The sequence below is a fragment of the Manis javanica genome, chromosome 10 (assembly GCF_040802235.1).
Source record: "Manis javanica isolate MJ-LG chromosome 10, MJ_LKY, whole genome shotgun sequence".
Classification (NCBI taxonomy): Eukaryota; Metazoa; Chordata; class Mammalia; order Pholidota; family Manidae; genus Manis; species Manis javanica.
The window spans coordinates 15,618,749-15,631,940 of NC_133165.1; the positions used below are offsets into that span (position 1 = coordinate 15,618,749).

The following is a 13,192-nucleotide window of genomic DNA, read 5'->3' on the forward strand; positions in this document are numbered from 1 at the left end:
TGCCACATCCGAAAGAAGGGGAAATCTTCCTGAGAACAGTAGGACTGCCAAGCTGTAGCAGAGACTGGATGCTTTGGTTGATTGATCTGTGTAGCTGCAAACCCTTGGCCAAATTCTAAGTTAATGTCCAAATAAGGGGGTGAAATATTCATCTTTATGTTTTTGCTGTGAACAGCTACTACAGATGTTCTAAGGATATTTCCTTTCTATTTCTTTCGATGGTACGCTTGTGAGAATTATCCCCATGATTGTCTCAACCTAATTATTCACTTAGTTGTCCTATTTTTTTCATCTCAATTTTTTCTAAAGGAGACTTAAAGTGATAAACAGTAACAGACTCATATCCATCACTCACATGCACAATGTGACCGACAAAGTCAAAAAGGCTGTGAAGACAAGGAAATCAATACTGTCTGCTTACTTTCCTGTGTTGTATGAATTTTCTTATTCTTCAATTAACTCAATATCCTTAAGTATTTTATTGACAATATTAATATATTAATGTATTGATATATTTTCAGGCAAGTAGATAAAGTAAATATGATCTAACTCATTATTTCTAATGTACTGTAAGAATTAAAATGATGTAATGTTATACTTTCTTCTTGTTTAAACATATGTTATTGTCCTGAATAATTTCCACATTCCCTACACACACACACACACACACACACACACACACACACACACAACTTGACATACATGAAATGGTGGTAAGATAAAGAAAAAATAGTATTTGGTAGGCTCCTTTGAAATAGGATTAAAATGGAAATATGGCATTTCATTTGTGACATCAACAGGACCCAGACAGAATCTATGAGATGGCACATATTCAGATTTATCCACAAAGTCAACTGTTTAAAAAGATTTAATGTCAATGACTGCTAATTCCTTTAAGGATGTTCTTTCTAAAAATCATGAACCAAAACATTTCTTCATTTAAACAAGTTTATTTATAGTGGAATTTCCAAAATTTCTTATATCTTGAAATTATCCACAAAGTACTATTTTGTGTTTACATTAAAATATGCATTTTTTGTAAGAAGAGATAAAAATATATACCATTAGGCAGTATTGTTACGTTTTTATTTAATACAATATAACCAAAGGGCTAAAGAGAAAAACAATAGTTAAATATATTTAAAGCTTCCTGAAACTGATTTTCAGCTGTTCTAATGTTTTGAAGGAAAAAATAAAGATCTAAATACCAGAGATAATATCTTGATAAGCAATATTTATTTAAAAAAAACTTAAGTTAAGCGTTGCAATAAGCTACCTTCAGTGAGTTGCCTCCTATTAGAAGTAATATAACTGAAACTAATAGTATCTAAAGCAAAGAAGAAGGAGGAGGGAAATAATAATGTATTAATTGCAAAGGTGACTTCTTAGCTTTTAGTTAAATACACTTTCTTATAAAGTGGCAAGATAATATTTACAAATTTACAACTGCAAGGAAATCTTTGTATGCACGTTGTCTTGCTTTCGGACTTTTGAGGCCTCCTTCCTCCTGTGTAATAGGCCCTCTGGGCAGAACTGATCTAGACTAGATTTTAGTTCATAGTACGTGATAGATGAGCCTGGAACCAGAGGCCCCTGGAGTTGCGGGCTGAGAGTCGGTGCTGGCCACTGGTGAGAGAGAGGCCGGGTCCTGGAGAGGCAATCCAGGTTGCTCTGAGTTGGTGATCCGATCCACAATGCTGGATAAGCAATCCAAGCTAGACAAGGTACTTTTATCTGTAGCATACACTAAGGATACAAGGAGAAAACCATTATAAAGGAAATCCCCAAATAGATAGACTTGCTTATGCCACCCCTAAAAATAGGTCAGCTCCTTTGACACCCAGAGGTCAGATGGTCAAAGAAAGTCTGATGTAGAAATTTGCAACAAATACTTAGCAATTCACCGGGTGAATTTTGGGAGCAGAGAATCCCTCTACTAATATTTCAACCATGGATGTCTACATGTGTGTTTATCTGTTAGGGGGATTTTGAGCAAAAGATATGTGTACATTTTGCTCTGCAAAAAAACTGCCCATAAGAAAGGATGCTTTCTCTTCCCTTCTCCAATACTGCCTGGAAGAACTGATTCTGCTTTGACAGGCAGAATGGGGAAGTTGAACTCATCTTTAAACACCCGAGTGGTCATCAATTCTTACCATTGGGTACATCAGGACAGTAGATGCTGTCAAAACTGCTGCTTTTTCTGGACCAGACAGGGCTGTTACATTCGGGCTATAATATAAGACACAAAGGAAGTTTGTTTTCAGATCTTGGCAAAAGATGCTTGGACCTGGGGGGAGGCAGCACCTGCCCACTGGCTCCTTAACTGCCCACTCTCAATCACCTTCATTGCCTCAGTTTAGGAAGGATTAGCCCTCACCAAACTGCAAGGGCACCGAGGTCAATCTCTGTGCTTGGAGAAGAGGAGAACAGCAGCAAAGAGAAGAGGGGGTGGAATTCAGCAGCAATGTGCATTGGGTTAACCATGCAAAATGGATTGGAGTAAAAGGAAGCCACACTAATTGAGGGAAAGAACACTTTCCCAGGGCAAAAACACATTAAAACCTGGCAGCGTTGGAGCAAACACCCTCTGAAAAGAATGCTTCAACATCTCCTTCCAGCCAGGCCTCAGCAGAGCAGGGACTGGGGCCATGTGGGTATTTCTTTCCACTTCTTCATTACTTTATAAATTGTGGGGCAGTGGGAACTTCAGACAATTGCTTAAGATGTAACTGTGTGGCAGGGTCCACTGGTGGTATATTTTGGAAATAAACTGAGTAATGGAGAAAACATGTTATTGATCATTCACAGTCACCTACCTCACATGACAACTCCCTCCTAAAATGAATACCTAGAACCTGGTAGGAAATCACACTAAAATCCTGTTTAGCAGCTGCTTGCTGGCATCTCTAAATCTGGCACCTCTTTTCTCTTGCAGCAACTGCCTCCTCACTGCCACCCCCAGCCATCTACCAATAACCATTGGATATTTGGTGGCCACACCTGGTTTAAATGGGATGCAGAGATTTTTGGAAAAGATTGGGGTGGCTGAGTAGGTACCAGAACTCTCTCTTACCATGCCGTCCGAACAGTTGGAGGTGGGGCTGGTGGGCTCAGAGCAGCTCTGTCCCGGCAGGCTGTAGTAGTTCTCCACCTGTTCCCTCAGCAGCTCCTGCAGGCTCTCTATGTAGCGGATGGCATTCCTGAGAATCTCTACCTTGGGCAGCCTCTGGTTGGGATTGGTCGTGGTGCACCTCTTGAGAGTCTCGAAGGCCTGGTTGACCTTCTTCAGACGTCTCCGCTCGCGCATGGTGGCTGCCTTCCGTCGATCCATAGTGGTGGACTTTCTCTTGCATGCTTTGCAGGCCCACATGAGGCAGTGGCCGGCCTGGTGGTGGCCTGTCGGCGCTCGCACGTGCTCGTCCTCGTCTGAGCCCTGCAGCTCTGCTTTATGAGCCCCGAAGGCAGCCACTCGTGGCTCAAACTCATCCCCAAACTCGCCCTCGGGGGACGGGATGCAGGAGCCCTCGTAGAAGTACTCGGAAGGCGAGAACTGGCAGCCGTCCATCATGTCCATCCTCTGCGGTGAATCAGGCGGTGCACCTGGACAGCGGCGAGAGAGATGAGGGAGAAAACGGGCGCCTAGAGCTGCTTGCGGGCGGGCAAATCCCGAGCGGAGCCCCCAGGTCTGTGTTGCTGGTAATTAACAAGGGCAGACGTCTGGCGGCCTGGGTCTGCGCGCTGGGGTTGGGGCTCTTTATATATTCTTGTGGGAGGGAGGTGGCCGGGCATTATTAGCATATCCCACCGCAACCCCCGCCGGGGCTGTCTGGGCAAACCTCCTCCTTCCCTCTAGAGACAGTTTGCTGTTTACAGCTCCTTTAGATGCTAATGGTTTTACTGCATCTCTGCTGGGGCGGGGGGCTGACTCGCCAACCCGCTCACTGGCTCTCTCCAGATTACCTGAACCAAGCAATCACTTAAAGAGTGTCACAGACAAAAATGAACAAAGGAAGTCCAACTTTTAGCAATTGCTCACACATTTATAAAGGAAATGAATAGAAATCCCTCTGAGCCGACACCAAAAGCTGACGTTCCTTCTAATCCTGGGCAGGAGGATTCACCTTAGTTTTAGGTGTTTGTTTCTTTTTTTCAAGAGTTTTAGTTACCTCGGAAAGTTTTTCAGTCAGTGGACCACATAATGGTTGCTAAAGACTTAAACTGACACTTTCAATCATAGAGTGAACCTAGATTTAAGGGAAATCTATTCTGTTCTGATCAGATTTTCATTTTATAGGCTCTGTGTTATTGGGGGTAAGCGGAGAGGTTCCTTTTCCCCAAGACAGGGCTCGCTCCGTGTCTGCTCATCTAAAGTCAGGTGGGACCAAGAGCCCGTGACTAGGAGCAGTGCTCCCTGCCCTTCCCCTTCTGCAAGTTTCCTGAGCGCCTCCCCGGTTGGGCCAGGCCTTTGCTAGACCCCGAGACGGCGGAAGACCCGCGCTGAGGCCACTCTGGAAGCTTTATTCTAGGAAACTGCGTTATGGACGACGAACTCTCTTTTCCAGGGGCACGTCTCCTTTCTCCCTCTCTATCTGCTCCGCCCCCTCATCGCGACAGACTAAACAGCCAAGCTGGGCTTTGGGGTCTCTGATTTTCTGCCTTCAGGCAAACGAACACCGTTACAGATGCATCCCAGCTGCCGGCCAACAATCCCTCTCCGCTCGTGTAAAATTTCCAGCTCCTCAAACCCCGAGTAACTTCACACACTCCAGCGACCAAAGCCTTCTAGAAAAGCAGTCTCAGCAGTCTTTGAAATGTTGGTAGGTAGAAGGGGAGAGGGGAGGGCTGCCATTTAAGTAAGAGTGAATGTATTAATCAGCTTTTGCCAATCCTCCCCCACCCTTAACCCACCTCCAGATCCCATTACAACAGGAGAGAGTGATCTCACCCGGATCTATGCTCACTCAGTCCAGTAAGTGTTGTGGCTCCAAAGTTAGTCGGGAGCGGGCAGAGGGGCACTTCTGTTTTTCTTACTTTTTAGTAAAATTACTTTCCTAAAGGGTTGCTGGAGCAATGCACACTTTTTTTAGGGGGAGATTCACTCTGCAAAGCCAAGGCCCAGAAAACCAGGGATGGGGGAGTGTCAGGCACTAAGGTCCGCCGAAACGTGCTCGCCTCTGTTCTCTCTCCCTTTAGGGCATCCCTGAAATAAAGACACCCCGACTACCCCCGTGAGAGACAGGCCCCCTTTCACAACAACGCGCTGCCTAAATGGCCAGTGGGAAATCCATCTGCACTTTATTTAGCACTATTAACAAGTGGGTGACTTTGAAATGAATAGGGTACCAGGGCTACACCAGATAAGAGTCGAGTTCCTAAAGGACCCAGGGCGCATGGAAGACTGGTGGAAGCATTGGCAGGCATGCCCATTGCTACCTCTGAAGTACAATATTGGAGAGATGTTCTCACCCAGGCCCCACAGATTCTGACCAGCAGCAGTAATACTACTGCTTTTAGCTACGGAGCCCAGAGGTTACCACACTGGTCGCAGGTAAAACAGCTTAGATACATGATTTGGGCACAAATAAACATGCTGTTTGGAGTTTAAATGGAATATATAAGTTTTGCTTGCCTTTCTGCTGATTTCTTTCCACCGGGCACCTAATGTGCTTTGTACCCAATCCCTCAAGGTGCGGCATTTGTAACAATTATTAAGACTTCTATTTGCCAAGCACTGTTCTCAACCCTTTCCACGTATCTATCTACTCGTTTACCACTTCCAACCTCTCATTGGGAACTATTATTAGATCCATTTTTAAATAGAAGGTAACAGAAGCTCAAGAGGTAAGTAATATGCCCCAGGTCGCATAGGATTGAAAAGTAGCATCCCCTTCTCCGGACCTGGCGCTCCACATGTGAATTTTGTTTTTCTCCTAGCAGTTCGGGCTCAGTGCGCGCGCGCACTCAGCGCTGCAGGGCCGACTCCCCGGAGATGGGGCGTCGGGCTTCTCCCGCTGCCCTCCCGGGCCTGGGAAGACGCTGTCACTCAGGACGCCCTGTCATTGATGGGAGTTCTCGGAGGTTAGGGCTGTCTGTGGTAAGGTGATCTCAAAACAAATTTACCAGAGTGCCGCGGGCTAGTGGAACTAAAGAAGCCGAGAAAACACAAGCGCCCGGCGGCTTAATGGGACTCGCTAGGGGGGACACAAGGTCCGGGGTTGAGGACCCTTGGGACTCAAGTGCTGAAAACAGGATCTCAGAGCACCAAGGTAAAAAACGAGACAAAACTTTCAAACCGCTGTCAGGGGCGAAAGGTGGAAAAGAGAAGAAAAATGGGAGGCATTATACAAAGAAGGGAGGAAGCCAGCGCCTCAAAGATGCCTGGGGTCCCCCAGTTCAAAAGAGGTTCGGTAGCTCTTTTCCGAGGAGAGCCCGCGTGAGAGCAAGTGGGAAAGCGGGTAAGCAGAAAAACAATTTTTCTGAGTGGGGAGATTGAACAAGGAAGTGTAAGAAAGGTTCAAAGTAACTTTGGAAAAGATCTTCTGCTCCCCCTGTGCTCTTTTACTCAAAATCAGATTAGATTGGCTTTTGTTCCTCATAGAAAAAAAATGAAAATGCTTTCTTTCCAGAGAAGTGCCTTTCTTACGTGCAGCAAAAACTCACGTACATTTAATATGTAAACAGATTGTTAGACATGCTATTCTAATCCTGAGGGTGAGGAGAGCCTTGCAGGAGGCGGACTGAGAAGAAACTTAAGCCATGTTTGCTGTTATAAATGAAGCCCACCAAGTTTGGGGGCAGTAGATAATTAAAAAAAATTGTTTTTTCACTATATATTCCAAAGAAAAGTACATACATGTTTGATTTCTTACAGTTAACACTTATGAACAAGTTTTAATGGCATAAGCCTTTAAGTAATTATTAACCTTTTTATTTTTTTTAAGAGAACCTATTTTTGTTTAAACATTATGGCAACAATCCTAGTGTTGATGGACAGACCACACCAGCAAAATGATGCTCAGCGCTTCCCTTCCTAGTAAATTTTGCAGACCCCAGGGATTATTATTATTGAAAATTCCCCATGCGTCTCCTAGAGGGAGAAACCAAATACATGTAGACAGATAAACCCATTTCAATTCACTGATGCCGCTACCTGAGGCCCTTATCAACTCCTGGACAAAGAGAGTTCTTCTGGAGATTTCTGCTTATCATATTTGAATTTACAATGTGCTAAACAATTTCAAGCTGCTGATCACTCTGGGAACCAGGCACACCTAAGTAAACACATTAGTACCTGCCAAAGCTGCTGGAAGAATTTGTGCAGAAGACAGCTGAAGAAGACATTGGCCTCTGCTTGAATTCGAAGACTCCCAGGAGAGATCAAAGGCCGAAGGAAGGACTGTTAGCAGCCTTGAGAGGAGAGAAAGTAGCCAGTTCTTACACGGCATTATCTTTGTTCCAGCACATGGCATAGCCATTCCATCTCACAGGCTGACTCTGAACTAGGCTTGCCCCAAATTGCTTTTTCAGAATGAAACCTCTTGGACTAGGGTCACCTTCTGTAACACTTCTTTTGAGTTTAAGAGATGATTGAAGGGGTGTCTGTTGGAGACATGCCTGATTCCTTGGCTCTTTGGGGGGAAATACCATGTTATTGCTAATTTACTAATAGATTAGGAAATGAGATATTCAAAGTTTAAACAAAGATATTTTAATACAGTTTTTTCAGATATGGTGGTCTGGGAAGAGGATTTGGGTGAAGATGAATAAATGGGATAAAATATAATTAAGAGAAAAGCACAAGTGGATAAATCCTAACTTGAAGTAAATAATGTCTTTACAAGGATAGAGGTTACTTTTGCAACCCAAGAATTCTCTGTCAGGCTCAGGAGTAGATGAGAATCACTGAATTTCAGTGTGGTACTCTCACTTCTCAAATACATGAAAGATCCCTTCCCCTCAAAATCAGTCCGTTAGACATAAATGGATTTCCAGTGTGCTCAGGGCTGAAATTCAGTGATCCAGGTGTGATGATTAAAGTTAGTTTGAGAAAGCTGATATTTGATGTTCCACAAATTATTTCTATAGTAATATAGAAAAGAAAGTCACTCATTATTTTATTCTTGGTAACTTTATGCCTGGCTCTGGAAAGCTGCTCAGTTTGAATCCCAAATTGTTTATATTTACTGAGTTATTACATCTTGATTTTCTTCTTCCATGGCCCTGTTTGTTTTGGCTTTGGCCTTAGTAAAGGTTATCATCATTAATATGAAATAAAAAATATTTTAATTGCAAACACACCAAGGATTTCATTGCAAAGCCTAACACTTCATCAGCTAAAGCAGTGGGGTGACAGTGAAGTCTTTAGGAAACATTTTCTCTACTTAACAAAGAGACTTCTATAGGCAAATTTATTTCAAACAGTTCTCAAGTTTCCCAGCTAGGGGAGATAGAGAAGATTTGGTTTGCAAAGACTGAATAAAATCTATCAGCAAGTAAAGCTCATGAATTGATAAAAGCATTCTGCTGCTTAGCAGTTCAGAATACAAATCTTACAAATACATGTGCAGTCATAATGTAAATGAATTCACCTGGTCAATTATGATGTTTGATTTCAGTTGTGGCATGAATCTGAGTTAAATCTATATATACACACATATCAGGGTAAATCTCAATTGATTCTCAGGAAAAAAATTATATATACATGATAAGCATGATTATTGGATATGCATACTACTCAGACATATCCACACATGCTCTAATTAGATCATTTGAAAGGCTATACCACTTATCTTTTAATTAAATGACTGCTCTGGAGTCCACTAGCTAACTACTCTTGAGAAAGAGCTTTTGGAAAACAGTTGTCAAAGAGAGCCAAATTATTCTATGGATCATAAATATTCCATCTTTTTCTTTCCCAAGGTTTCTCTTTCAGGGTACAGGGGGATTGAGGGATCACATGCGGCCACTGACATTGACTGGCTCCAAATTTTGGTTCTGTACTTAAAATGCAAGAACCTTTCTATCTCAAAGACTGGCGTTCCCATAAGAGGTAACAGTACTTCTTGAAGGGTTTTTTTTGTAGGATTCTATGAGTAAATATGTGAAATGCTAAGAATGGTTCATTCATATTGCTTCTGGTCTCATTGTTATAAATACTTTTCCCCGGTTGGGAAACTCAATCTGAAGGAACTTTGGCTTTTGGTGGAAGATAAGCCTTTTGATGGTCAATTTAGATTTACGAATAAAAAATAAAGACAGTCGACATTTAGTGTTTATTTTGTGCTCTGTTTTGGCAAAGCACTTTACATGTGTTATTTTAGCGAATCTTCACAACCCCAGGAGTTAAGCACTATTATTGTCATTCCCATTACTTTATAATGAGGAAACCGGGAGAAGAGGGGTGCAGGGACAGTCCGAAGCTAAACAGCAGTTGCCGGGACTCAAGCCAGGTAGTCAACAGCCACAGAAACTCAGCAGTTTGTATTCACTAACATGCCTGCCTGCTTTTCTCAAACATTTGGGAGGGCTTATATGTCCATGTCAGTTTCCTCTATAAACCTTTCTGCATTTAGAAGTATTCTAGGAGTAACTAGAATCATCCAGATGCTCAGAAAACAAAGTATTTCCCTCATGAAAAGGCCTTTTGAGACAGAAAAGGGGCAAGATACGGCCCTGTGCCTGCAGGGGACATTGTCTGTGGCAGTATCTGGTGTGCAACTGGGAGGTCCGGACTGAAGTGTTAGGAAGAAAGACTGGGAAATACTGAATTCGGTTTGATTTCCACATCTGTGAACCAAGGACTAGCTGTGGGGAAAAAGAAGGAAGGAAGAAGTTAAGGGTGGGGAAGGGGGCTGAGAGTGAAGGTGCCTTTTATAGAATGTTAGAGAGAAGTAGCAATTCCAAACAATGGCTGCCCCTCCCCTCGGCTTCACTGCCCACTGCGATTCATGGTGGTCGGTTCTTCCTGAGGTTACAGGATAAACAGACTTGGCACACGTCGTAAAATCCTCACGGTGAGGAGCTCCTGGGGCTTCTAGCCTCTCTAGGGCTTTGCTATTTGGTCCAGCTAAGAGGTTTCATGTGTGGTGGTGTCTTTTGACCTCAACCATTTAACCCTTCCTTCTCTGAAGCAACCCTTCCTTCAAAGAAGCCCACCCTCCGGGAAGAGACAGATTGTCTCCTGCTCTCAGCATTCTGACTGGAAAACAAACCCAGGCCACGAGGCCGTGAGGATATTCTGGTGTTCTAGCCACTAGTTCAGCTCAAGAAACCCAGGGAGGGGGCCGGGGCAGCCCCTGGGTCCTCCAGATGAAGGCTGCTTCATGGAAGGTGGGGCCTGGAAAGCCAATGAAGGAAAGCAATTTGGGCTAAATTCACTGAAGATCTTTGTAGGGAAATAAACAGAAAGTTTTTGTGTGGCAATTTCTTGCAACAAGGACATTTCACTGGACTGAGAATCCAGCTGTTAACTTCTGAAGGTAAATCCTACCCACATCTCCAGATATAGAACAGTTAAAACAGAAAGAAACAGGATGCTGAAAGAAGAAAGACTGGCAGAGTCCGGGTATTCTGCATTCCTGACCACAGGTGTGAAGTCTACGTGGGAGAGCAAAGTGAACAGTTTAATTCACGCATAGCAAAACTACCAGTTTTCCTCCTTTTAAGCCAGCCTTTTAGAAAACACCAAAAAAGTATGGGCTGTGTGGTGTCCAAGTTAAAATAGGGCTCCTCTTTGTTGCACACATGCCCTCAACCATTTTTCTTCAGTTGAATCAAATTAGGACCAACTTTGTGCATATAGAAACTTATTTTTTTAATATTACAATACCAGGATCCTCGCACATTTTATATGCAAATACGTCATTCCACATTTAAAATGGATTTCTTAGGTTTACATAAAAAAAACGAAAGTACTAACATTATTTACAAAAATATATTCAATACCACTAACATTTAAATGCAACGTTCCCACTTCGCTTTAGACAGGAATGAACTGTTTGAACATGGCGCAAAAGGATAGCCGTAATAAAAGTAAGTATATTACAAAACCAATCAAACAAGAACAAAATAAGGCCGCTAGACCTAAGCCACTCGCAGTTCCAAAAATAAAAGCCCGAAGCCAAAGGGCTTAATTTTTTTCATTCTGGCGTGCACAAGTTTCCCAGAAGTTTCTTTGTGAGCATCTCCTTCCCTTTCGTAAACTCCTGGGTCCGCGTTCCTAAATATTCATGTAATGTGACCTCATCTAAAGGATTAGGCGAAGGAGGGAGGGTGGGATCTTCCTGCTGCGTGGAGAACGTCCCGACCACCGGCGCCGAGTTACTTCTCCACCACCTCCTCCACGCAGGGGAGTTTGCGTTCCTCCGAGGAAATACTGTCCACGATGGAAGAAAGGCATCGAAGGCTACTCGAGGCCGACGAATCAATATTTGCCCCTCCTGAGCGCAGGGAAACAAACAAAAACAAAACACGCGTAGCAGTCAAGAAAGTTAGAACCACAGCTCCGCGCCCCGCCTGGGCCCGCTTAGGCAGCGCGGGCGGGCGGCGCGCCGGGAGCGTCTTTGCAGGGCGCGTCCCCGCGCGCGTTCGAAGGCCTTCCTGCCCCGAGCGAGCACCCCAGCCCAGCAGGAATGTTTCTAGCGCAGCCCGGCGCCCTCTCTTGTACCTTACCTTCCTTGGCGCTTATCACGAGCCCCCTGGAATGATCCGAAACGCTTGGCCACTGGGAGCTGCAGGTGCGCAGGAAATCCGCACCCTCAAGCTGGAGGAAAACCAAGGCAGCAGATTAGGAAAGAAGCGTCGGTTCCGGGGGTGGGCTGGGGGGGCTTGTGGGAGGGGGTTTCCCCTGCTTGCTAGGGCCGCGTACGAATTTCCTGCCTATTGTGGGCACCCCGTGTTCACGGGTCACTGGGGGTTCATGAGAAGGAGCGGGAGGGGCGGGAGAGGAAGGGGGACGGGAAAGGGGACCGAGCAGCTGGACGTTAAGGCCCCGAGGAGAGCGTCTAATCCGCCTTTGCATTCCCTGCCCCGGCAGCATCTGCGCGTACATTCTCCTGCTTGGGTCGGTAGCTGAAGGGGTCCACCCCCAGCTCCTGCATTTTCTCCTGCTGGTCCAGCCGGTGCAGCAGGTCCTGCAGCCGCTCGATGTAGCTGATGGCGCTCCGTAGAATCTCCACCTTGGGCAGCCTCTGGTTGGGGTTGGCCACAGTCCGCCGCTTTAGTGCCTCGAAGGCCTCGTTGATTTTCTTTAGCCGCCTCCTCTCGCGCAGGGTGGCGGCTTTCCGCCGGTCGGTGGGGGCAGATTTTCTCTTGCAGGTCTTGCAGGCCCAGATCAAACACTGGCCAGGGCAGTGAGGAGGCTGCAGGCCTGGGGGCGCCAGGACGTGTTCCTCGCCGCTGCTGTCGCTCCCAGCTTCCGGGGGCATTTGGTCCTGGCAGGGGGACAGGGTACCATCGCTCCCTGGATACAAAGGAGAGCCCTCGGCCACTTCTAACGGCTGCAGGGTAACATTTTCCCCGTCCAAGTAGAAGAAATAGGAGCCAGTTTCAAAAAGGTCCATCATCATGTTCTCCTCCTTGGCCTCTGACTCGGTCTGAACTGGGTGATGGGCTCAAAAACCCAGAGGAACCACCCAGATGGCATTTAATTAGTGCGGTGACATAAGTCGCCCCAGCTTTATATATAGTAGCTCCTGAAACTCAATCCAACTTTTAGCTGTCATGGAGCATCAGTCTCCCAATGTGATTACAGCAAGTGCTCTCTAGAACATCTAGTTTGAAAGAAAACTGAGAAGTATCAACCCTAGAACGATGTGACAACCTATATGCAGAACAGGTAAAACAGCGAAAAAATACACGGAGCGCATCCCCGTATTGAAACAAAGCGTTGAATGCTTCCATTTGCCGCCGCCATTGAGATGCTAACCTGTTTACAGGACAACTTCAAAACAACTGCGGATTAGCACTGCTCCATTCTCCTCCCCCAGGCTCCTCTCAATTCTAAGTATAGACCAATGATGAAAGATTTCAAATGCAATAGCCATTGCTCCAAAATAGCCTGGTTAATATTTGCAGAGTGGTTCAGCTCTTTTCTCTCTCTTGCCTGTCAAAAAGATGCTATTCCTGTGATTAAAACCATTACAGTCCTTCAAAGGTCATACATGACTTTCAGGCTTCAGCCTCCATAGCA

At 45.0% G+C, this 13,192-nt stretch overlaps 2 protein-coding genes across 2 annotated transcripts; both read right to left on the minus strand.

The window, feature by feature from the left end:
* Window positions 1-940: 940 nt before the first annotated feature.
* On the minus strand, window positions 941-9,113 carry MYF5 (myogenic factor 5). The gene is made up of 4 exons (XM_017672248.3): window positions 7,295-9,113; window positions 3,077-3,603; window positions 2,157-2,232; window positions 941-1,746 (listed from the first exon to the last, which is right to left on the minus strand). The coding sequence occupies exons 1-4, from the start codon at window positions 7,476-7,478 to the stop codon at window positions 1,556-1,558; spliced, it is 978 nt and encodes a 325-aa protein (XP_017527737.3). The 5' UTR covers window positions 7,479-9,113; the 3' UTR covers window positions 941-1,555.
* Window positions 9,114-10,791: 1,678 nt separating this feature from the next.
* MYF6 (myogenic factor 6) lies at window positions 10,792-12,747 on the minus strand. Its single transcript, XM_017672246.3, has 3 exons — window positions 12,051-12,747; window positions 11,674-11,764; window positions 10,792-11,441 (listed from the first exon to the last, which is right to left on the minus strand). The coding sequence occupies exons 1-3, from the start codon at window positions 12,567-12,569 to the stop codon at window positions 11,323-11,325; spliced, it is 729 nt and encodes a 242-aa protein (XP_017527735.1). The 5' UTR covers window positions 12,570-12,747; the 3' UTR covers window positions 10,792-11,322.
* Between the last annotated feature and the right edge of the window lie 445 nt (window positions 12,748-13,192).

Coding starts and splice junctions, on each gene's coding strand:
- MYF5 (XM_017672248.3), bottom strand. CDS start 7,478: ATGGCTATGCCATGTGCTGGAACAAAGATAATGCCGTGTAAGAACTGG. Junction 3,604..7,294: donor TCTTCCAGCAGCTTTGGCAG/GTACTAATGTGT, acceptor GCCGCTGTCCAG/GTGCACCGCCTGATTCACCG. Junction 2,233..3,076: donor CCAACTGTTCGGACGGCATG/GTAAGAGAGAGT, acceptor CTTATATTATAG/CCCGAATGTAACAGCCCTGT.
- MYF6 (XM_017672246.3), bottom strand. CDS start 12,569: ATGATGATGGACCTTTTTGAAACTGGCTCCTATTTCTTCTACTTGGAC. Junction 11,765..12,050: donor ACCGACCCAAGCAGGAGAAT/GTACGCGCAGAT, acceptor GTTTTCCTCCAG/CTTGAGGGTGCGGATTTCCT. Junction 11,442..11,673: donor CGTGATAAGCGCCAAGGAAG/GTAAGGTACAAG, acceptor CCCTGCGCTCAG/GAGGGGCAAATATTGATTCG.